The following is a 24,988-nucleotide window of genomic DNA, read 5'->3' as shown; positions in this document are numbered from 1 at the left end:
CATGTCTGTTGCGAACATACATATGATCATTATATATATATGCATCTGCATGTCATTCAAATCACAGAAAATCATCAATCCTCATATACCAAGCATACTGAGAGTACCACAAACAAATTCGCCAGAAGTCTAGTTTTTCGGTGCTGGAATTCTAACTTAGATTGTTGAAACCTGGTGAAGCAGACGTCCATAGAACTACAAGCACTGAGTAGAGACGGAATTTCTATTTCAAGAAAATTGCGGTACGCAAGCCTTAATCTTCAAGCTGTTTGTTTTATAATTGTGTTTTGTTCATACTCTGTTAATTTTTATATCTGCATTTATTGTTTATTAGCATATATAATTAAATCACAGATTGTTGACTTATATCCAACAATCTTGAAACAAAAATTTTATGGATTAACAATCTGTAAATGTGAATGGCGCTGTGCCAAAATACTCTGAAAAGCCTGAGAAGTTCAAAGGGCTGGACTTCAAGAGATGGCAACAAAAGATTTTGTTCTTCCTGACAACAATGAATCTCGCTCATGTTGTCAAAGAAGAAGCTCCGAAGTCTAATGAGAATCCAATGACGAAAGAGACTGTCATGGCAATTGAAGCTTGGAATCATTCCGAGTTTTGTTGCAGGAATTATATTCTAAATAGTTTGGATGACAATCTCTACGACATTTATTCTCTGTGCAAGACAACAAAGGAATTGTGGGAATCCCTGGAGAAAAAGTATAAGATTGATGATGCTGGTTCAAAGAAATTTGTTATCAATAAGTTTCTCAAATATACAATGGTGGATTCAAAATCTGTTGTCTTTCAGGTCCAAGAAATCCAGAAATTGATCTATGAACTGCACTCCGAGGGATGCGAGATCAATGAGCATTTCCAAGTTGGGGCGATAATTGAAAAATTGCCCAACTTCGTGGAATGACTTCAAAATTTATCTCAAACACAAGCGTTGTGAGATGAATATGGAAGATTTGATCCTGAGGTTACTAGTGGAAGAAGACCACAGAAAGACAGACCGTTCTGGAGGGTTTGCTGCCATTGAAGTCAATGCAAATTATGTTGAGGGAGGAAACTCCAAGGCCAAGCCGAAGAATAATAAGGCTCATAAAACCAAGCAGTTTATACAATCTGCCCTTGCTCCCAAAGGCAAGAATCTGAAAAAGATTAAGGGCGCATGCTATGTGTGTGGCAAATCTGGTCATAAGGCACAAGATTGTTATCATCGCAATGATGGAAATCATGCCAACGGAAACAACAATAACCATGCTAACATGGCAACCACCAATGGAGAATTGGCTGATGTTGTATTCGTGGTCAACATGGTCTCAAATGTCAGTGAATGGCTGTTGGATACTGGTGCTACTAAGCACATCTGCGCTGACAGAAATCTATTCACTGAATACCATCCTGCTGCCCATGGAGAAAAGCTGTATATGGGCAATTCTGCCTCATCTGCGTTGATGGCAAAGGCAAAGTGGTACTCAAATTCACATCTAGAAAGAGTCTCACCTTGCTGAATGTGCTGCATGTTCCTGAAATAAGGAGAAACTTGGTTTCTGGACCTATTCTGATTGCTAAGGGTTTTAAACTTGTAATGGAATCCAACAAATGTGTACTTACCAAGGGTGGGATGTTTGTTGGAAATGGTTATGCGGCTGATGGCCTCGTGAAACTCAATGTAATTGCCATTGATGATGCTAATAAAATAAATGCTTCTACTTATATTGTTGAGTCTTCTAATATTTGGCATGCTAGATTAGGACATGTTAATTTTCGTTCCATGCATAAAATGGTTAAATTAGAATTATTACCTAAATTCGAAATTGATTTTAATCATAAGTGTGAAACATGTACTGAATCGAAAATTGCTAGGCAAACGAGAAAGTCAATTCTGGAAAGATCAAATGAATTACTTGGATTAATTCATAGTGATCTTTGTGACTTTAAATCCACACCAACTCGTGGAGGAAAGAATTATTATGTCACTTTTATTGAGGATTGCAGTAAGTATTGCTATGTTTATTTGATTCATAGCAAGGACGAAGCTTTGAATATGTTTAAGACATATATGGCCGAAGTTGAAAATCAACTTGAGAGAAAAATCAAAGCACTTAGATCCGATAGAGGCGGAGAGTATGAGTCTACTGCCTTCTCAGATTTTTGTGCACAACATGGAATTATATATCAAACAACGACTCCATACACACCACAACAAAATGGTGTTGCTGAAATAAAAAATAGAACATTCAAAGATATGATTAATTCCATGTTAAATAGTTCAGGGCTTCCACACAGTTTGTGGAGTGAAGCTTTACTTACTGCAAATACCATATTGAATAAGGTTCCTCTAAAGAAGATTGACGAGTCACCTTATGAACTATGGAAAGGACATAGACCCACTTATCAAACCCTCAAAGTGTGAGGTTGCTTAGCAAAGGTGCAAGTTCCGTTACCAAAAAGAACGAAACTAGGACCTAAAACTATTGATTGTGTATTCATTGGATATGCAAATAATAATGCTGCTTATAGGTTCCTTGTTGTAAAATCTTCGATTTCTGAGATACATGTTAACACTATATTAGAATCAGCGATGCAGAATTCTTTGAGGATATATTTCCTTACAAAGAAAAGGAATCTGGTTCTAATACAAAGAGGGTTCATGATCATAGTCATGATGAAGCCTCTTCTTCTGGTGTCTAAGGAAATGATGTGGAACCAAGAAGAGGAAAAAGAATCAAAGTTTCTAAAAACTTTGGACCAGATTTCATTGCTTTCTTATCTGAGAATGAACCTATAACTTTTAAAGAAGCAATGTCTTCTTCTGAGGATCCTTTATGGAAAGAAGCAATTAAAAGTGAAATGGAATCCATTATGGAAAATAACACATGGGAATTGGTTGATTTACCTCTGGGTAGTAAACCAATTGGTCATAAATGGATTTTCAAGAAGAAACTTAAGGCGGATGGAACCATTGATAAGTTCAAGGCACGTTTAGTAGCTAAAGGTTATCGCCAAAAAGAAGGGTTAGATTATTTCAACACCTATTCTCCAGTTTCTCGCATAACGTCAATTAGGACGTTAATAGCAATTGCGGCTGTATACAACTTTGATATACATCAAATGGATGTATAAATAGCATTTTTAAATGGAGAACTAGATGAAGAAATATACATGGAACAACATGAGGGGTTCGTGCTTAAAGGATAAGAAAGCTAAGTGTGCAAATTAGTTAAGTTATTATATGGACTTAAACAAGCACCAAAACAATGGCACGAGAAATTTGATCATACTTTGTTGACACATGGGTTCAAAATAAATGAATCTGATAAATGTGTCTACATTAAGAGTAATGATAAAACTTGTGTTGTTGTCTGCTTGTATGTGGATGATATGCTCATAATGGGAAGCGATAAAAATGTAATATACAACACAAAGAAAATGTTGAATTCAAGTTTTGACATGAGAGACTTAGGTCAAGCCGATGTCCTTTTAGGAATTCAAATTAAGAGAAATAGTGAAGGATATGTCCTCGCACAATCCCATTATGCAGAAAAAATATTATGAAGGTTTGGTCAGTTTGACTGCAAACCTGCTGCAACTCCTTTTGATGCTGGATGCAAGTTGGAGAAAAATAAAGGCGATGCCATATCTCAACTTGAATATTCTCAAGTAATTGGAAGTCTAATGTACTTGATGAATTCAACTAGGCCCGACTTAGCTTATGCAGTAAGTAGGCTTAGTAAATATACAAGTAATCCGGCATAAGAGCATTGGGATGCTTTAGTAAGAGTGTTAAGGTATTTGAAAAATACATTTGACTACGGATTACACTACACAAAGTATCCTCCTATTGTAGAAGGCTTCAGTGATGCCAATTGGATTTCTGACACTACATAATCCAAGTCGACAAGTAGATATGTTTTTACCTTGGGAGGTGCAGCAATATCTTGGAAATCCTCTAAATAGAAATGTATAGCTCGGTCCACCATGGAGTCCGAGTTTATAGCTTTAGACTTGGCTGGCGAAAAAGTCGAGTGGCTCAAAAATTTCCTGGAGGATATTCCAATGTGGCCAAAGCCGGTAACGGCTATATGTGTACATTGTGACAATATGGCCGTGCAATCAAAGGCCAAAAGTCATGTATACAATGGGAAGTCACGTCACATCAAGCATCGACATAATACTCTTAAGAAGTTGCTCTCCAATGGAATAATATCCATTGATTATGTGAAGTCAAAGGAAAATATAGCTGATCCTTTGACAAAAGGCCTACCAAGAGAGCAAATATTATTTACATCTAGGGGAATGGGTCTCAAGCCAATTCAATGAATCAAATTGGGCGGAAACCTAACCTAGCTGATTGGAGATCCCATGGTCTAGGTTCAATAGGCAAACTGGTTGAGTTTGATTCAAAAGTTGAACAAACAACTTACCCATTCTTATGATATAATGTGTGTTGTCTGTTGAAGTTTAAGGGGTTATGTTTTATACATTTAATGACATTAATATCTTGTTATCAAGAGGAATATGGCAGACTATTCTTAATTAATGTCACCTATATAGGAGTAAATGGGGTCGCATTTATGATAATTGACATGGCTAAATTCTCTAAAACTCCTATGAAATCCGGGATCTGTTCAGAGCCAAAATGAACACAATCGTATAAATTGACGTGTGGCAGACATGATATGTGTGTAGCATATTGTCTCGGTTTACTACTGCGGTGAACAGTTCAAGATCTTCCACATCCACTGCATCACCAAGTACACCCGATATGTTTTCACTAAGGTAAGTTCAAGTCCAAAAGACACTTCACTCGATGCATATCATGTCTATTCTCTCTCAGTTTTAGGTAGCTTAGTCATACATTTGCATTCAAATGTGGGGTGTTATCCGTATATTGGTGGTGTTTGAATGAAATTGCAACTCAAATGTGGGGTATTGTTAGAAATTTTGAGTAGAATTTCATTGTCCCACATTGCTCACCATCACAAGGTTTCCTCACTTTATAAGGCTTTGTCCTTTATAGAAAGTGATTGGGGTGATAGACCTTGGAGAGTAAAATTGGGCTCACCCTTAGGGTTAGGCTTTGGAGTGTAATAATTAATTGATAATTAATTAATATTTAATATATATATATATATATAATTAATATATATTAATTAATTATCAAAAGATGGGCCTTGGGCATTAGGGCTCTGCAAATTAAACTCTTTAATTAATTATTTTTAATTAATTTCGAATTTAAGTAAATTATTTTTTATTTATGAAAAGACTCATTTTTTTTCAAATGAAGTCTGAGAGCGTATCTGAGAAACAGATGGAGCAATACACCATTTACGTTGAACAGTCGCCTCCCAAGAACATGCCTGTTGCGAACAGACATATGATCACTATATATATATGCATCTGCATATCATTCAAATCACAGAAAATCATCAATCCTCATATACCAAACATACTGAGAGTACCACAAACAAATTCGCCAGAAGTCTAGTTTTCCGATGTTAAAATTCTAACTTAGATCGTTGAATCCTGGTGAAGCAGACGTCCATAGAACTACAAGCACTGAGTAGGAACGAAATTTCTATTTCAAGGAAATTGCGGTACGCAAACCTCGATCTTCAAGCTGTTTGTTTTATAATTGTGTTTTGTTCATACTCTGTTAATTTTTATATCTGCATTTATTGTTTATTAGCATATGTAATTAAATTACAGATTGTTGATTTATATCCAACAGAAAGTTGGTCTCATTGCTGCTAGGGGGACTAGTTGTCTTAGAGGACAAGTTGCTACAAAGGTCTCTAAGGTAGACAAGTGATGAGATTACATTTACGACTTTCTCTACATTTTCCGTGTTTAGACTGTTTGTATTTTATTCAAGACTAGTTTGGTGCATTTTGTGGAGGAAATTTTGTTTAAGAAAAAACACAATGGGGATGAAGATTTAGAAAAAAAAACACCATGTACGATTCTGGAAGCAGGGAGAGTTTTAAACTAAGGGCAATAAGTTTTTTTAACTTCAAATTTGGTTAGTTTTATAATTAATGAAAAAATGTAGGTTATATTGCAATAGGTGATCTATAAAATGGCTATATTTCCAAATTTCCCTGCACGTTCTCCCTGCACGTTCTGTCTGCTGCACTTTTCTTTTTTTTTTCTTTCTTTTTTTTTAATAAACCTGCTGCACTTTTCAATTTTAGTAGGTTAGTCAGAGAGAGAGAGAGAGAGAGAGAGAGAGATCAATGCGTGTGTAGTAGTATTAGCAACAGACAGAGGACTAGGAGTCTGGTCAAGTGAGTCAACAGTAGAGGGGAGAGAGTGGTAGAGTAAGAGAACAGTAAAGAAGGAGCAGCAGCAGCAGCCGCCAATATGGGGAAGAGGGATGGCGGTGATCGTGGTCATGGTTGCCAACGGACTTGAACTCACACCTCCCACGGGGTACAATTTTGGTTTTTACTAACTACATACAATTAGTATTCTTTCCTCCTTTGATAGATGCCAGTCACAGCCACTCAGATGAGATTCTAAAATATATATATTTTAGCAAACTTAGGAAATGGGAAGCCATTGATTTTCCTTGTGCTGTTTTTACACACTTGGAGTATGTATGAATGGTGAATCTATGATATTATAATGAGAGACCGTTTGCGTTTAAATTCCTAATGCTATATATCAACATGTGCCGCAACCCACACAGCCAGTTGTTTCCCTTTTTGCTTAAATAGGTGGAATAGTTGGAAATTGGAATCACTTCAACTGCAAAATCGATGAGAAAATCATCAAAGCAACCGGTAACTCTTGCAACTTAACTTATGCCTAATAATCAAAGCCATTTTTTGTTTCCAAAGCTTGCTCAGTTTCTCTGGTTGGTTTGACAGCCGATGCACTGGTTTCCACTGGTCTCTCTAAACTTGGATATACCTATGTTAACATAGGTATTCTTCTTCTTTCTTTTTTATTTTTCGGTAACTTGGTACTTCCCAATTTTTATAAAAGCTGATGCTATCTATATCTATAGATGATTGCTGGGCCGAATTTTCTCGTGATCACAAGGTATTTTGTTTCTATTATTAATTACAAACAGCTGGGCTGTAAAAGTACTGAACATGCATGAGATTTTCATACGCAGGGCAATCTAGCGCCCAAGAAATCAACATTTCCATCAGGCATTAGATCTCTAGCGGATTATGTTCACAGCAAGGGTCTTAAGCTAGGAATTTACTCAGATGCAGGGTAACACAATAACTCTCATGCACCCCATCCCAATACAAATATATGCTGCATGTATAGTTGCTCTTGAATGTTGATATATACATAAACTACAACTAAACAAGTAGTACATTCACTTATACTTTGCAGGTACTTCACTTGCAGCAAGACCATGCCTGGTTCACTTGGCCACGAAGAACAAGATGCCAAAACATTTGCTGCTTCGGTATGATATATATGTTGTAATCGATTCACTCAATCAACATCTCCAATGATGATATGTTGTCACAGAATCTTGAAATGCTCGTGCACTTTCTTTGCAGGGAATTGATTATTTGAAGTATGATAACTGTAATAATGACGACACCAAGCCAACTGTTAGGTAAAATACCTAGAATTTCTATGGTGATACAGCACAAACTTTCCTGCCTTAATTCTCCCGGGATAAGGTCTGCATATGATATACATATTGATAAACATTTCAACTCTTCTTGTAGGTACCCTGTAATGACCCAAGCTCTAATGAAAGCAGGTCGTCTCATATTCTTTTCACTTTGTAAATGGTAATGGTCCTGTTTGCCTATACTCAAAAACCATGTATTTTTTGGTTTCCTTAGTAAGAGGTTTAATTTGTAGTTTTGTATTCTATTTCCTTTTTTTTGGGGAGATATGCACCCTGCTCAATGGGGTGCTAAAGAAGGAAATAGCTGGAGAACTAATAATGACATTTCTGATACATGGGAAAGGTGGAAACATGCACGTGCTTCCTTTAACTCTCAAATTGGTCTTATGTTTTTGGGGTCCCACATATAACACCGTTTTCTGGCATATTGGTTGGCAGTATGCTCTCTAGAGCAGACATGAATGAAGTTTATGCTGAATTTGCCAGACCTGGTGGCTGGAATGGTGAATATTTTTCTAATGCAACCAAAAACTTGGTTTTACATATACCGTCATTTGGGTTGGGGACACTGTTGAGTGCTGATGTTTCACAAAGAGATTAATCTTATTTATCTGCTGAAAATTTGAACATATCCCGACATGTTAGAAGTGGGGAATGGAGGAATGATAAAAGATGAATATGTAGTCCATTTTAGCATATGGGTCATTTCTAAGGCACTATTTAATTTGCTAGATGCTCTTCTTTATATGAAATGTGCAATTTTAGGTCATCTGTTTGGTTACACATGAGCTGTTCTGCAGGCTCCCCTTCTTCTTGGTTGCGATGTGAGGAATATCACAAAAGATACCATGGAGATCGTTGAAATAAAGAGGTTATCTCTGTAAACCAAGGTAACTACAAGCTTCAGACGAGCACCAATTTTCCTTCCTAGTGAGTGAACGATCAAGTTTACACTAAAACAACTTGGAATTGTGATTCTTGATGGTTAACTGTAACAGATCCACTTGGCGTCCAAGCTAAAAAGGTCAGATCATTAGGGGATCTTGAGGTAAAAATGAAAATGCCAGAAAATCTTTTTTGATATGTATACGTAATACTTCTGTCATTGTGTGTGCAAGTGTAACTCTGAAATTTGAACGAACAGATTTGAATGTTAATGGTGTTGATGAGCGATCTCTCTCATTAATGTTTGGCGCATTCATGGTTTACAATCTACGAGTTCCTATTTAGCATTTGCCAAAACTTGATTTCCAATCAATAACAATCTGGAGGAAGCAAATTTGTTCCTCTTCTCCGCTGATTTATGTGTGTGTGTGTGTGTGTGTTTTGTGGCGGAAGGGCCTCCCCTCCAGGGAATGAGTGAAACTTGTGAAATCTCATCTGTTTCAATGGTGGTGTGTCTATGACCTACCGCCATGTTAGCTTAGCAGTTAACATGACTGTTGCTTTAGGAAAAAGATTCAGCATCTGCATTGCTGATTCGGTACAACATCTAACCTCACAATTAATACTACAAAAATAGAACAAATAAATATCATGCAGATTGAAGCAAATTTAAATTTGATAATAATAAATTTGAAGTTGAAGCCACTACAACTAAATCCAAATGTGATGTTGCCTTGTCTTATTCCAACTTCCAAGAGAAACCAAACTCTCTTCAATTTATCACAAGAGAGAAACGTCCCAACTCCCTCCCTATTCATTCAAAACACCAAGTAGCAGTTCCAAGAGAAGAGAGTCCTTTGGCATCATAAATTACTTAATTAAGCTTTTTTTTTTTTTTTTTTTTTTGAGTACATCGATAACTTTACACTAGGGGGAGGAGAGTTCAACTAAGTCATATAATGGGTAACCTAATTTAGTATCGAATTCGCCATATACGAGATTCAAACCTAAGACCTCTCACTTTTAAATAAAGAGGAATACTAACCGATCATAGTACTGGATGACTACTTAATTAAGCTACAGTTGGCAAAGAATTTTGATTTCAAAAGCAAAATAAAGCAGATATCAGTTGAACTAGTAGGTCAAAGGGCACGTATGCCCCCATTGCACCAAAGTTCAACTGGGCACAAATATATTCTGAGGTGGGTCTTAAGATATTGAGGTTTTGGGCTTTGGTAAATGGATAATGGGCTTTGCAGTTGGAATAATCTCTCATTGCGGCTGCGGGAGATAAATGACAAAGAAAAGAAATGATGGAATTTAGAAGGGATGAGGTGAGTAGAGGATTGAGAAATGATGGCGGCCTTGGTCACAGGAGGAGCCAAACTGGAGGGTTCAGGCTTTATCTCGCTACAGAATATTAATTACAACAATACACGAGGAAGAAGAAGAAGAAACGAAGAAACCAACTGTCGACCTCATCCACCTCCACCACCTCGGCTCCTATCACTAGTAGTATGCCAGGCCGAGGCGGCCAAAGGGTCAGGTACCACCGCCAGAGGACGCAGACTTGTTAAAATTCGTGAAGAGAAGAGGAAGCGCGAGTACGACCGCCTTCACAGGTATCCAGCCTGGGCCAAAGTGTTGGAAGACGCCTGCAAGGACGATGGTGAGCTGCGAGCGGTTCTTGGAGACAGCATTGGGAACCCTGAGCTCATGAGGAAAAGGGTCGAAGAAAGAATCCGCCAGAAGGGCAGGGACTTCACCAAATCCAAAACCGGTTCTGTCCTTGCCTTCAAAGTCACTTTCAGAGAGTGAGTGAGCTTTCTTCTCATCTGTCTATCTTATATCTTGTTTACACTTTTATTTCCTTTAATCAGTAACTATGTTTTATACCTGACAGCTTCAATCCTCTTGATTCCCACATATGGTTTGAATTCTATGGATCCCCATCTGATCGCGATGTTGATCTCTTCGGCAGTGTATGTCCGTCCACCTGCTTCCTTTCTGTGTTTTCAACATCCAACATTAAACGCTCTTCCATTGTTTCTACTAATTTGCAGGTTTATTGTGATATTTGTGCAGGTTATTCAATCATGGTATGTCATGGGACGCTTGGGTGCCTTTAATTCTACTAATCTGCAGGTTGGCTAATTCCATTGTTATATATCTCTGCCGCCTTACATTCTTACAGCTTTACTCCATTTTCAAAATGCTATATAGTTAGTCCCGAGTAATTTTGCCGAATTGGTGATCTTAAATACGTACGGGCAGTAATTGGGTAATTGTCGTACACAAAGAATTTCGTAGAAAGTCAACAACCTCAAGTGTATTCAAGATATGAAGGTATGGTGCAATTATTCAATTCAATATGCGAGACAATGTTTGGACTCTAGAGTTAAATTTCCTAATGCGAGAGGCAATCTTTTTCTTTTATAAAACATACGCTGAATGTTTATGCATCATCACATTGTTATTGAGCTTAATCACTCCTCTTAGTAATAGTTGTTGTTATGTATAAAAAGATTGAAATATGCTAATATAGTATGGTACCGAACTACTGATGGCAGCTGGCAAATTCTTCTATGGAGTACAATCCCCTTTATGATGTGGATAAGGGTTTCAAAGTGATGCCATCTTCATTTCATGATATCAGCGACGTTGAGTTTCAGGATAACTGGGGTCGTGTTTGGTATGCGTTGTAGAACTTAGCTGAATTTTATATTGCAGTTCTTTGCAATTTTTTTCCACATGAGATTTAATACTTGAAAAATCTTATACGTACATGTACAACAGGGTAGACCTTGGTACAGCTGACTATTTTTCTGTGGATGTACTCCTCAATTGCTTGACAGTCTTGAGTACAGAGTAAGTTTGAATAATCTAAAGTAAAACTAACAAGAGAGTTATCGAGTCTGGACAGAGATTGACTACGTTAGCATTGTTTCCTTGCTTTCTTGGTGGCAGATATCTGGGCATTCAACAGATAGTTTTTGGTGGCCGTAACATGGGTGATTGGGAAGAGGGGATGACCAACACAGAGTATGGATACAAGTACTTCAAGATCTGAAACCCATAATCATTCGCTTGTGGATGTTTATAAAAGTTGTGGTGTTTGGAGGGCTTGGGGTTGACAAGTTCGTAATATGTTTTCAATGCCATCCTCCCCTGAATTTACTAGCCAGCTACGATCTACAGTTAAGGGAAGTTGGGGCGGGGAGTATTTTGTTTATACATTTTTTTAGTAGTATGAACTTCTATTTTGTTTTTTTTGGTGAACACTTCTATCTTGTTTTGCTTGCTTTGGACGTAAGTAAAATTGGTGGATGAATAATGTATGTTGATGCACAAAATCAGCGAAGACTTTGGTACAACAGAAAGTGTCAGGTTTTGTGACATTCGCTTGGTTGCTTCGGTCACTAGTGAGGATAAGTACGTAAATGAATAGAGACAGAGAAGCAAACACAGGATGTACGTGGTTCACCCAGATTGGCTACGTCCACGGAGTAGAGGAGTTCTTATTAGTAGTGAAGGGCTTACACAAGTACAAAGGATCAAGCTCTCAATTTAGTGAGTTCTTGTGAATGATTTAACACAAATGGCATTAGGCAATATTATGGGGGAATGACCCCTATTTATAGAAAAACTTGTAGCTTTGTCACATTGACATGTGTCATGTTGTGATTGGTTCTTGATGTCGACACGTGCTGCGCTCTGATTGGCTTCTAATCTTGACACGTGTCGAGTAGTGATTGGCCTCCTGGTCGGAGGGGAACTCTTCTGGGTCCTTGACAGTATAGCGTTGGCCGGTGCTCGGTAGTTTCGGGATTGGTCAAGTATGGTACAAACAGTGCTCCCCTAAGTTCCCGAGTGAGGGAAACTCCTCGGTTGGGGACTTGCAAGATCCAATCCCTTGAGTAATCACGAAACTTCTAAGTACCGAAGTGTGGTCTGATCTTCATCTGCCTTTCTCTGGAAGTACCTTTCCTCCATCCGGGAATGGTGTATTTAGCTGATGTTGACGCACAAGGTAATGTATCAATTTCACTTGAAGCTTACTTGTAGTTTCGGGCTTGGTCAAGTGCAATACAAACCCTATAGTAGGAGTCCCCCAAGTCGCCGAGCTAGGAGATCTGCCGAAAGAGGTGACAGACAAGGTAAGCAGTCAAACTTCCAAGTAAGCAACCCAGGAGCAGAGGTTTGACTTCGGCTTCCGGTTGATTGTTCTCATTCTCCTTGTCTCTCATTCAACTGCCAGGATAAGGAGAAACAAATGGATAAGAGATGATATGAGATACTTTTGCTTTTGAAGAAGTAACTTTCCACAGGCTTATTCTTGAACTGTGCTGGAGGGTTTTCTGGTGCCCTTCAGAGTATAAGGCCGACTCAAAAATTTGAGGGTCAAAACAAGTCCATCAAATCTAGAGTACGTTCGACCTTGATGATATGGGATACTATTGCTGTTGACGGAATAATGAATGTGGTATGGAAAGGTGTCGTGCTGTAGTGATCTGTTTCAGCCCACCGTTGAACCTTCTGCTTCAATCTTTTGCATGGCAGAAGTGGTGTGCAACCTTTGCATTTAAATGGTCCTTCAGAACATTCCTTCATAGTAACTCATTCACGCTTGGCAGCTTCAGTGTAAAGAGCCAATATCTGATCAACTGTCATGAGGTATTTGCCGGTGGAATTCGTGACCTTGACAGCAGTTGAGGATGAGTACTCGAGAGCAATGCTAAGTAAGCGACCAGGCAAAGGCTCCAGGCAGTCAGTTCCAAATTGGAGGTTTGATTTCAGGTTCCGACTGACTGCTCTCTTTCTCCTTGTCCTGCAGGTGTGGACAAGGACAAAGACAAAGACAGGGAGAAAGCATGATATGGGATACTCTTGCTTTCGACCCTGATGATATGAGATACTCTTGTTCTTGGTGTGGCTTATTTGCTGAGGTATTATCGGGGGGAAATAAAGCTGAGTATTTCGAGAGGTTATGTTGAGGGTGTCTTTTCGAATGCGAGAAAGGGTTGAGCATTTTTGCAGGTTTGCCTGTCCGTTGAGGAGGGAGGTCGATGTATATAGGGATTTCCCAATAACAAGTAGTAATGCTATTCCTTTACCCTTCTTGGTCACAGCAATGTAGTGGGAGCTGCCAGCTTCACGTGTTTTAATTTTGTCAGAGCACTTTGAAAAAGTGGTATGTGGTATCTGGAAAGCTGATATTACGTGTGAAGATTACAGACAAGCTTTATCTAAGGAAATCTGGCTCTCGAAGTTCTGAGAGTTGTGCCTCTTCGGTTTTCGAACAAGCAATCCCGTCGAGGATCTGACTCTCGAGATTCGGAAAGCGGTGCTACTCCGGTTTTTGAGAAAGTAATTATGTTGGGAGTCTTTTCTCGAATGTGAGTAAAGGTTGGACGTTCTTGCCAATCTGTCTTGCCGCAAAACACGGAGGTCGACACACATAGGGACTTTCCAGTTGTCAAGCAGTGGTGCTGTTCCTTTACCCTTATGGGTAATAGTAGGGTAGCTGGAACTTCGAAATTCTCGTGCCTAAACTTTGTCAGAGATCTTTGACAAAGTTATATGTGGTACCCGAGGAGTTGATGGTGCATATGGAGAGCGGTGATTGAACAGTAAGATTCACGTGCTTTCTACTTCACCAGAAATCTTCGACAGATTGCCCGTAATTTCCGCAAAGCTGAGTGTGCATGTGACAGGTGCTGACGAGGCTGAAAAAGCAGGTGCTTCTTCGATTTCTGAGATCGGCCCTCGTGGTCTCTGAGCAGCCCAGCTTTTGAGAAAGCAAACGCCTCTTCGATTTCTGAAGCTCCGTCGAGTGCAGATTTTTATAGAGGCTGGCATTAAGTTCCACAGCACACTTGAATCTCTACCAGTAGAAGCTCATTTCTTGCACTTCTAAGATCTTGATTTGTCTGACCTCTTCCTTCTTCAACACATTTGAAAATGTCTGGACCCTCCGACCGTCGTTTTGACTTGAACCTTGGAGAAGAGACAGCCACGCCTTCTCCAGACAACATATGGCGCCCATCCTTCATATCCCCTACTGGTCCTCTTACCGTTGGGGATTCTGTGATGAAGAATGATATGACCGCTGCAGTGGTGGCCAGGAACCTTCTCACTCCCAAAGATAACAGACTACTTTCCAAACGGTCTGATGAATTGGCTGTTAAGGACTCTCTGGCTCTTAGTGTTTAGTGTGCAGGTTCTGTGTCTAATATGGCCCAACGCCTATTTGCTAGAACCCGCCAAGTTGAATCATTGGCTGCTGAAGTGATGAGTCTTAAACAGGAGATTAGAGGGCTCAAGCATGAGAATAAGCAGTTGCACCGGCTCGCCCATGACTATGCTACAAACATGAAGAGGAAGCTTGACCAGATGAAGGAATCTGATGGTAAGGTTTTACTTGATCATCAGCGGTTTGTGGGTTTGTTCCAAAGGCATTTATTGCCTTCGTCCTCTAGGGTTGTACCTGGTAATGAAGCTTCAAATGATGAACCTCCAATGCCTCCTCCTTCTGGGGTTTTGTCAAGTACTGAGGCTCCGGATAACCACCCTCCGGTGCTTTCTCTTTCTGGGGCTCTACCGACTGCTGAGACTTCCCCTAAGCAACCTTTGTGAAGGCTCCCTTTTGTTTGTTTATTTTGACTCATGTATATGTACATATTTGTGGCTTATCGAAAATATTAATAAATAAGCTTTGCTTCATTTCAACATATTGTGTTAAATACACCAAAGCCTTCTTCATAAAGTTCTTTGAATTTTTGCTTTTGTTGAAACCTGTATTGTTGAAGCTTTGTGAGTGAAGCATGTAGTTTGAGGTAGTGTTCCCTTAATTTCCCGAGTGAGGAAAACTTCTCGGTTGGAGACTTGAAAAATCCAAGTCACTGAGTAGTCACGAACTTTTGAGTACCAAGGCGTAGTAGCATATGGTGGGAGTCCCCCAAGTCTCTAGTCGAGGGAGTTGACGAATGAGGTGTCTTGCTAATAGTCCATGTCGTAAGTACCAAAACTTCATTCTTTTGTTTTCTAAGTGGTAGCCCCGGACTTTTTCTTCATATATTTTGTTTATGAAGGTTGCTAGGCCCGAATAAGTGGAATTGCAGAAGGTGTAACGGTTGGTAGCTGTTTTATGGAAAGCCATCTGACTACGATAGTCTTGCACATGATGACTATAGGGAGATACACACACATACTGCTATGATAGAGGGTGTAACCGTTGGTGCATTACAATCATAATGGAAGCATCACAATGATGGAAGCATCACAATGATGGAAGCATCACAATGATGAAAGCATCATAATGATGAAAACACCATAATGATGAAACATCATAATGATGTTTCTTTGGTGGAATTGGTTTTCATTTCCCCTAACAACCTGAATTGGTTTTCAATATAAGACCATCAGCTGTAGCTCGAATCACAAAGTTGTCTTCATGAAAGTTGTTCTTTAATTCCTTAACTACAACATATCCAAATTTGAGAGCCATCAGATCAGTACAACTCTAGAAATTCAGGTACGACGAGTGATTGTTCATCATTTGTCTGTCAACACGTCAGACCTGTTGTGAGCTTCAAAAACTCCATTTTCTCTTGCTTAGATCAACATACTTTCTTCAGCGAAGTTGTTCCTTAACTTGTGAACTACAACATATCCAAAATTGAGATCCCTCGGAGCTGTATAACTCAAGAAATTCAGGTATGATGAATGACTGGTTATTATTTTTCTGTCAACCCATCAGATTTGTTGTGAGCTTCGAAACTCCATTTTCTATTGTTCAGATCAGCATGCTTTCTTCATTGAAGTTGTTCCTCATCGTCTCTTTCATAACATATCAAAAATTCAGAATGAACTAATGGTTAAATATTTCCAGATCTTCGAAACATCACAGCAGCTTCGAAATCTGCAAGAATCCGACTGTCATGCTTGGAGCTTCAACACTTTAATTTCCGTGGCTCAAACAGAAATGGTTCCTTCTTGAAAGTTGTTCATCTGCTCAAGAACTAGAGGGTGTCCAAAATTCAGCTCCATTGGAGAGAAGCAGCAGCTGCAAAAATTTGATAGAGAAAAGGAGGCGAAGCTTTGTTGGATTTCTAGGCTGGGGAAGATTCCAGTTTTTGTAGCAACTTCAGTACTGGTGAATTGCTTGTATTTTTGTCCATAACTAAATTTTGGACTTTGAATTATTATTTGATCTATCATAATATGTTTGGGAACATATATAAGTGAATAAATAAGAAGGAAGATTTTGGGCCCTTGTGGGTGTAAAACAAAAAATGTTTAGGTTTTGTGAACAAAATTTGTTTATTTGGAGCAAGGTTTTGTGTTGAAGCTTTGTAGGTGAGGCGTTGGTGTTGAAGCTTTCTAGGTGAAGCTTTGATGGTGAAGCTTTGTAGATGAAGCTTTGTAGATGAAGCTTTCTAGGTGAAGCTTTGATGGTGAAGCTTTGATGGTGAAAGTATGTAGATGAAGCTTTCTAGGTGAAGCTTTTTTAGGTGAAGCTTTGTAGATGAAGCTTTTTTAAGTGAAGCTTTGGGCCCTTGTGAAGCTTTGGAGGTGAAGCTTTTCGGGTGAAGCTTTTTTGGGTGAAGCTTTGTGGGTGAAGCTTTTTAGGTGAAGCTTTGTGGGTGAAGCTTTGGAGGTGAAGCTTTTCGGGTGAAGCTTTTTGGATGAAGCTGTTTTTTTTTTTTTTTTTTTTTTTTTTTTTTTTTGGCGCTTGACACGGTCTTCATTTGCTTGTTTTGTAGTGACTGTGGAAGACGGATTGCTTTCTGATTGAGAAGGGTTCCGGAATCGCTTTGCACCATCTTCATGTGGGTAATATAGGAACTTCCTTATGTTTTGATCATGCATGTAGTGATAGAATTTGTTTCTTCTTATTGTAGATGTCAGAGCCTGGAAGTTCTAGTGATGAGGGCTCTTCTAGCTTTAGCTCTAAGTCTGAGTCTGCAATGTCGGAGTCTTCAGGGTCTTTGTTAGAGTCCGGTACTAGAGAAACATTGGATGATCTTCCCAACCGTCAAACTTTAGCTATTGCTAGTTCTTCCTCCATGGCGTTGGGTGAGGGGGTTGTTTTTGATGCCATACGCATAGTTCGCTCTGAGTTCACAGCAGACCATCTAAAGAATAACTTGTTAGATAATGAGAAGCAGGTTGAGGCGCTAAGGCAGTCATGTAATATCCCTCGTAGTGTAGGGATACGTTTGGTACATGATGAAGAATGGCCTTCTGAGCCTCCCCAGGGTCATGTTATGTTCTACACCCAGATATTACTGACTTTAGGGGTGAGACTACCTTTACATCCGTGGTTGCAAAAGATGTTATCTTTGATCGGATATGCACCTGGGCAACTCAATCCTGGTTTCTGGGATACTTTGATTGGATTTTATATCATTTGGATGGAGTGTGGGTTGTGTGAGCCTTCCTTCCATCAGTTGCGTTACTGTTACAAGATGCGCCCAGCAAAATCATGCACTGGTTATGCCGAGTGTGCATGTCGGAGTGAGAGAGAGCGTATTGTGTATGGTAAGAAAAAGGCATACTACACATGGAAAAACCGTTGGTGCTTTCTGTATAATGATTGGGAGTATGATAAGGGTGTCACGCTTGAGCGACGTGTGCTTACTCACTTCCAGACTGTAGGTTGTAACGTATCAACCGTTCGTACTATTTGCTATTTGTTGTGGTCTTTTCTTGCTTCTAACACTTTGCTTCATGTAGTGACGCGGGGCACCATCCAACTGTTTGGGCAGGAGCTATCTGACATAGAGAAGGTGTTGAGGGTGCCCAAAGAGGATAGACACTTAAGCAAGCTACGACCCTTATTTCGTCGGTACGGTTTCCAACCCTTAGTTTCCGAGAGCCAGGGACGATCGAGTAAGTTGTATCCTTCATGTAAACTTAGCTCAATTCCTTACTTTATTTGGAAAGTTGTATTTCTTATTTTGATTTTCCTTATGCAGTGGAGAAGGTAAGCAAGAAAACAGGGACTAACACCCATAAAAGGAAAGCACCAGTGTTAGTTCCTTCGGAAGACATCCTACCGCATAAGAAAATTCATAAGTTCCGAGGGGAACCATCCGTTAGACCTAAGTCCCAAGATGGGGTCCTTAAGGGGCCTGCCTTTAGGAAGACTGGAGTCGAGGCCGTTGAAAATGCTGCTGCCGTAGTTGCAGGAGAAGGGAGCCGACTGTTGCCTCATCCTCTTACTATGGAGCACACTGTCCAGGAAAGTGATCCTGGTTCCCGCCATGAGGGGAAAGGCAAGGAAAGAGTTGGCAGTGTCCCGTGGAAGGACTTGAGGGTTGCCACGCGGCCAAAGGATTTTGGGGATATCAACAATTGCTTGGCAGGGCGTCGATTCGCCTTCGATGAGCTCGGAGAGCCCTTAGCTAAGGATGAATCGGATTGCGACCGGATGTTGAAGCTGTCTTCATATGTGAGTGTTACTTTGTCATTTCCTTACTTTTTCCTCTTTATTATCATTATTTAGGTAGTGATGATCGTCTTGCCATGCAGGTCATGGCCGAGTATCACGACAGACTGCAAGAGGTTGAGCGGTACAAGGCAAAACTGAAGGAGAATAAGCAGCTTGTGGACGAGGCCCGAAGGAATAAGGGACTTTTGACTCAGGCTCTCCAACTGAAGGACGAAACCATGGAGAGCTTGAAAAGGCGAAATGGTGAGAACCTAAGGCTTAAGAAATTGTTTGAGGCAACTAAAAAACAGTTGGAGGTGGCTACCTTGGAAGTATCCAAGGTTAGGGGAGAATTGGATGGTGCCTTAGTTGAGATTTCTGAACTGGAGAAGAGCATTCCAACTGAAAGGGAGGCTGCTGTGCAAGAATACTTAAGTTCTTCGACCTTTCATCTTGCTATTAAACCCTACTGTGCTCAAGAAGCTCGCTTTGAAAAAAGGAAATGGATGGCCGTCCTTGATCGTTATGATGATGGGAGCATTCTTCGAAAATACCACGAAGATATAGATGAGCATCATCGAAAGGGCGAGACATTTGTCCTTGCTGTTGATCCTAGCAGCGAAGATGAGTCTGATAATGAAGGTAGTGCTGATGCACAGACTCAGCATGGTGAAGAGGATCTTGGGGATGCAGAGGATGATGGTAGGACGCGGAGTGATACTGCCAGGGGTTCGGCTTCAGATGAGAATGAATAGCAGTGTCTTTACTATCTGCATGTATTCTGGATGTAGTAGTCTGATGTGTGTATAACATGTGCCCATGTTATAAGCTTGAGAGTTTTGGATTTTAGGTGTTTATGAGTGTTTGCACTATTATTAATGCATGTTTGGCTATGTATGAATAGATCTATTGTTTGGATATAAGCCATTGTTTGGTTGTTCCTTTCTTTGTATAGTCTTGTCGACACATACTTAGATTTTGTTTCGTGTTGGATATATCTGCTTTGAGGTTTCAACACTTGAGTGTTCCCTTGCTAGGAATGTAAAAGAGTGAGGGCTGAGTTGGCTAAATTACCTCTTTATTGAATTCATTGCCAAATGACCTTCATTACATAGGATGCCGAACGGCTATAGCTCAACACTTGTACATCGTGAGTCTATTTGTAGTAGTACTTCAAGTGATCAACGTTCCATGGATGGCCAAGGGTCTTGCCATCGGAGCTTCTAAGTGTGTAAGAGCCAGGGCGACTGATGCCAATGACTTCATACGGTCCATCCCAGTTTGGACTAAGTGTGCCTTCACTCGGGACTCTGTCGCAGAGTAATCTTTTCTTTAAGACCCAGTCTCCTATTTTGAAAGAACGAAGCTTGACCCTAGAGTCATAATAGTTGGAGATGCGCTGCTTGTAGGCGACATTCCTCAAGTGAGCTTGGTTTCTGTGTTCCTCGACTAAATCCAAGTTGAGGGTGAGTTGTTTGTCATTTTCACTTTGAATGTAGTTCTGGACTCGGAATGTTGCTTGCTCGAGCTCAACAGGGACAACCGCCTCTGTGCCAAAGGCAAGTGAGAATGGAGTTTCTCCTATTGAAGTCCGATATGAAGTGCGATATGACCAAAGAACTTGGGGTACAAATTCTGGCCAACAGCCTTTAGCTTTGTCCAAGCTGGTTTTCAAAGTGCGCTTGATTATTTTGTTGATGGCCTCAACTTGTCCATTAGACTGGGGATGAGCTGGAGAGGCAAAGCATAAGTTGATGTTGAACTTAGAGCAGAACAACCTGAACTTCTTGTTGTCAAACTGTCGCCCATTGTCAGTGACTATCGCATTGGGAATGCCGAATCTACAAAGGATGTTCTTCCACACGAAGTCTTCTATCTTTGCCTCAGTAATGGTTGCCAAGGGTTCTACTTCGGCCCACTTTGTGAAGTAGTCCACTGCAACGACTGCGTAACAGACTTTGCCCTTCCCTGCCGGCATTGGGCCGATCAAATCAAGTCCCCACTGGGCGAAGGGCCAAGGGCTGATCATAGGAGTAAGAGGCTCTGGAGGGGAATGAGGAATAGTTGCATATCGTTGACATTTGTCACATGAGCGGGATACTTTGATGGCATCCTGGTGGAGTGTTGGCCAGTAATATCCTTGGCGAAAAGTCTTGTGTGCTAGGGACCGAGATCCAGCATGATCTCCACAGACTCCCTCATGTATTTCCCGAAGGACGATTTCCGCCTCGGCAGGCGTAAGACACCTTAAGTATGGCAGGCTAAAATCTCGCTTATAGAGTTGATCATTGATGATCAGGTAGCGGGTAGACTTGTATCGAATTTGCTTAGCCTGGACTTTATCATTTGGGAGGGTGCCATGAGCAAGGAAATTATAGATCGGGGTGATCCAACTATCCCCCTGTTGTAAGTTGCATACTTCTGCGGCCATGGTGCTTGGTGTTGCCAACAGTTCAACATGAATTTTTCTTCCAATCTTGTCTTCCACAGCTGAGGCGAGGCGAGCCAGGGCGTCTGCATGACTGTTTGCCGCTCGAGGAACTTGGGTGATCTGGTAGTGGAAGTGCTTGAGCAAAAGTTGTGTTTGCGCAAGATATGCTGCCATGGAGCTGTCCTTAGCATCAAAGTTGTTGGTAACCTGGTTGACCACTAATTGGGAGTCACTGAAAATATCAATTTGTTTAACCCCGAGGTGTTTGGCCAAACGTAATCCTGCTAGAAGGGCTTCATACTCGGCCTCATTGTTTGATGCCTTGAATTTGAAACGAAGAGCATACTCCATTGCTACTTTGTCGGGCGTAGTCAAGACTAGTCCCGCTCCACAGCCCTGTTGGTTGGATGAGCCATCAACATACAGACTCCATGCTGAGGTCGTTAATTCTACCTTCTGAGCTTCCGGGGGTAATGAAGCCACTGCTTCAGGTGTAGAAGCAATGTCAACCGGATATGTGAAGTCGGCAATGAAATCTGCTACTGCTTGACCTTTTTCGGCTGGTTTTGGTTGGTAGGAGATGTCAAACTCACCCAATGCTATCGCCCATTTGATCATTCGCCCAGACGTGTCAGGACTCTGGAGTATCTGTCGAAGAGGGTGATTGGTAAGCACGATGATGGCGTGTGCTTGGAAATAAGGGCGAAGTTTCCGAGCAGACATGACCAATGCTAGAGCTAATTTCTCAATGTTGGAGTATCGTGTCTCCGCATCTTGTAGGGCTTTGCTAGCATAGTAGACAGGTCGCTCAATATTCCCATCCTTTCGAATGAGAACGGAACTTACGGCTGAAGCTGATACCGATAGGTAGATAATGAGAATGTCTCCTACCTCGGGCTTGGAGAGTAGAGGGGCTTTACTCATGTACTCCTTGAGGTTTTTGAATGCCTCGGCACATTCATCAGTCCATGTAATGTACTTCCTACTTCCCTTAAGTGCTTTAAAAAAGGGAGCACATTTGTCTGTGGCCTTAGAAATGAACCTGGTTAAGGCTGCCACCTTGCCAGTAAGGCTCTGGATGTCCTTTGAAGTTACCGGTTCCTTCATGTCGAGGATTGCTTTGATTTTCTCGGGATTAGCTTCAATGCCTCGTTGGCTAATCATGAAACCTAAGAATTTGCCAGAGCCTACGCCGAAGGCACATTTGTTGGGGTTTAACCTCATTCGATACCTCTTCAAAATAGTGAAAGTTTCAGATAGGTTGGTGATGTGTTGGTCAGCATGTTTGCTCTTGACTAACATATCATTAACGTAAACTTCCATGCTCTTCCCAATCTGCTCGGCGAACATTGAGTTGACTAGTCTCTGATAAGTTGCTCCTGCATTCTTTAGGCCGAAAGGCATGACTTTATAGCAGTATAGTCCTCTGTCGGTAGTGAAGGCTGTGTGTTCTTGATCCGAAGGGTTCATGAGGATTTGGTTGTATCCTGAGTAAGCATCCATGAAGCTCAGGAGTTCACACCCGGCCGTAGAGTCTATAAGTCTGTCAATAAGAGGAAGAGGGAAGCTATCTTTCGGACACCCTTTGTTTAGGTCGGTGTAGTCAACACACATTCTCCACAAGACCTTTTGAAGCAAAAGACTTTCTTTGGTCGGATTTTTCTTAACAAGGACCACATTTGCTACCCATGTCGGGTAATTGACTTCGCGGACAAAGCCTATGCCTTTGAGTTTTTCAACTTCTGCTTTCATTGCCTCGTATCGTTCAGCGTCATAAGATCTTCGCTTCTGTCTCACCGGCTTGATCTTGGGGTCAATACTCAAACGATGACAGATGACATCGGGAGAGATGCCTGGCATGTCCTCGTATGACCAGGCGAAGACTTCAGTGTTCTCTTTCAAAAAAGATATCAATGCTAACCGAAGGGGTGGTGACAATGTGGTGCCAATCTTCACCATGCGATCTGGATAATCTCTTGAGATAGGTACCTTCTCCAACTCTTCAGCAGGTTGGGCTTGCTGGGTGAAAGAGTCATCTCGAGGATCATCGGGTTGATTGTTGCTATCAGGAAGATCCAAGTTCGCTTCATCTAGGCTGGTCTTTGTGACTTGGTCATGTACAGACAGGGTTTCCTTGGGTCCGGGCAAGTGTTGTTGCTTAACTGAAGTGTTGTAACATGATCGTGCACTAAGCTGATCTCCTCTGATGTAGCCGTTGCCATGGGGGGTTGGAAATTTCATCAACAGCATATGCGTGGATACCATAGCCTTGAGATCATTGATGCCTGTGCGCCCAAAGATGACATTGTATGCCGTTGGGCAGTCAACCACTAGGAAGTTAGTGGTAATGGTAGCCGTGTAAGGGCCTGTACCAATAGTAAAGGGTAAATGTATGCTCCCTAAGGGTTGCACGATATCACCGGAGAAGCTTATCAGAGGAGAAATCGAGCGATCGAGCAAGTGTTCAGCTACACTGAGCGCCCTGAAAGCTTCGGCAAACATGATATTGACCGAAGCCCCTGTGTCTACGAGGATTCGTCGAACATCAAAGTTGGCTATGTGAGCCTCCACGATCAATGGGTCGTTATGAGGGTAGATGATGCCTCTTTCTTCCTCAGGGTAGAAACATATCGGATCCCAGTTAGGTTTTTGATACTTCCCTCCCCTGATGTCTTCCACGTGAAACACTTGGTGACCAGGCCTCAGACTTCGTTCACTGTTTTTCATGGCCCTATTGGAAGATTCAGATATGGGTGTGCCGCCGCTTATGGAATATATGACATTCACCTGGCGTTGGTTACGGTTATCCCTTTGAGGGTGAAGAAGGAATTGATCAATTTTTCCTTCTCGTGCCAAAGCTTCAATACGATCACGGAGGATGATACATTTCTCGCTATCATGGCCGTTATGCTCATAGTAGCAACAAAACGTGCCCGCGTTATTCGGGGGCGTGTAATCTGGGTGCCTCGGCTTTGGTTTTGGTATCAGGTGAGCTATGCTGGGGTAAATGGCCGCGCATGTGGCATTCAAGGGCGTGTATGTCTCATACCTTGGGGTAGGGGGTATCTTGACGCGGGTTTGACCCACTGCATTGACTGCCTGGGGGCGAGCGTTATTGTGGCGATACCCTTGGTTATCGGGATAGTGTCCCTTACTCTTTTTACTGAAAGGAGAGTGGTGAGGATGGAAATCCTTCCTCTTGCCTTGAAATTGATATGTCTGTTGATTCGGTGAAGCATTATGCAAGGCATGGGGAGGTGCCACTGCTGTTTGGGAAGTCGAGGTCTTCTCATTTAGGTGAGTCTGGCTTCCACCTCCCACTTGTTGATAAAGGATGGTTGTAGGGGGTTTCTCCTGATATGTCTTTGCCTCGGCGGAGGCATGGTTATAAGCCTGCGCCATCACCTCAGAGTAAGTCTTCCAAGTATTGGCATTGATCATGTATTTAAAGAAACAATCACGTAGGCCTGCCGTGAAGGCTTTGAGGGCAGTCTTGTCATCTGCCTCGGCACACCGGGAGTATTCATGGCTGAAGCGGCCAGCATACATACGTAATGACTCGTCTGGCTTCTGGCGGATAGTGTACAAGTCATCTGCAGAGTGCAAGCGATCGGTTTGGAAA

The 24,988-nt window shown here is 41.2% G+C and overlaps 3 protein-coding genes and 1 long non-coding RNA gene across 4 annotated transcripts; all 4 read left to right on the top strand.

The window, feature by feature from the left end:
- The first annotated feature begins 514 nt into the window (after positions 1–514).
- On the top strand, positions 515–922 carry LOC139192738 (uncharacterized). The gene has a single exon (XM_070815387.1). The coding sequence runs from the start codon at positions 515–517 to the stop codon at positions 920–922; it is 408 nt and encodes a 135-aa protein (XP_070671488.1).
- An 8,866-nt stretch (positions 923–9,788) lies between these two features.
- On the top strand, positions 9,789–11,769 carry LOC103419792 (uncharacterized). Its single transcript, XM_008357886.4, has 6 exons — positions 9,789–10,314; positions 10,404–10,482; positions 10,586–10,645; positions 11,071–11,192; positions 11,297–11,368; positions 11,468–11,769. Exons 1-6 carry the CDS (start codon positions 9,854–9,856, stop codon positions 11,568–11,570), a joined length of 897 nt encoding a protein of 298 aa, XP_008356108.3. The 5' UTR covers positions 9,789–9,853; the 3' UTR covers positions 11,571–11,769.
- Positions 11,770–16,111: 4,342 nt separating this feature from the next.
- On the top strand, positions 16,112–16,588 carry LOC139192890 (uncharacterized). The gene is made up of 2 exons (XR_011577428.1): positions 16,112–16,216; positions 16,392–16,588. It is a non-coding gene; the product is annotated as an uncharacterized lncRNA (long non-coding RNA).
- A 751-nt stretch (positions 16,589–17,339) lies between these two features.
- On the top strand, positions 17,340–19,885 carry LOC114822020 (uncharacterized). Its single transcript, XM_029095893.2, has 3 exons — positions 17,340–18,394; positions 18,481–18,956; positions 19,037–19,885. The coding sequence occupies exons 1-3, from the start codon at positions 17,404–17,406 to the stop codon at positions 19,688–19,690; spliced, it is 2,121 nt and encodes a 706-aa protein (XP_028951726.2). The 5' UTR covers positions 17,340–17,403; the 3' UTR covers positions 19,691–19,885.
- The last annotated feature ends 5,103 nt before the right edge of the window (positions 19,886–24,988 follow it).

The sequence above is a fragment of the Malus domestica genome, chromosome 16 (genome assembly GCF_042453785.1).
Source record: "Malus domestica chromosome 16, GDT2T_hap1".
NCBI classification, from domain to species: Eukaryota; Viridiplantae; Streptophyta; class Magnoliopsida; order Rosales; family Rosaceae; genus Malus; species Malus domestica.
The sequence above is the reverse complement of the archived record's forward strand: the minus strand, read 5'-3'. Positions and strand labels throughout refer to the sequence as shown.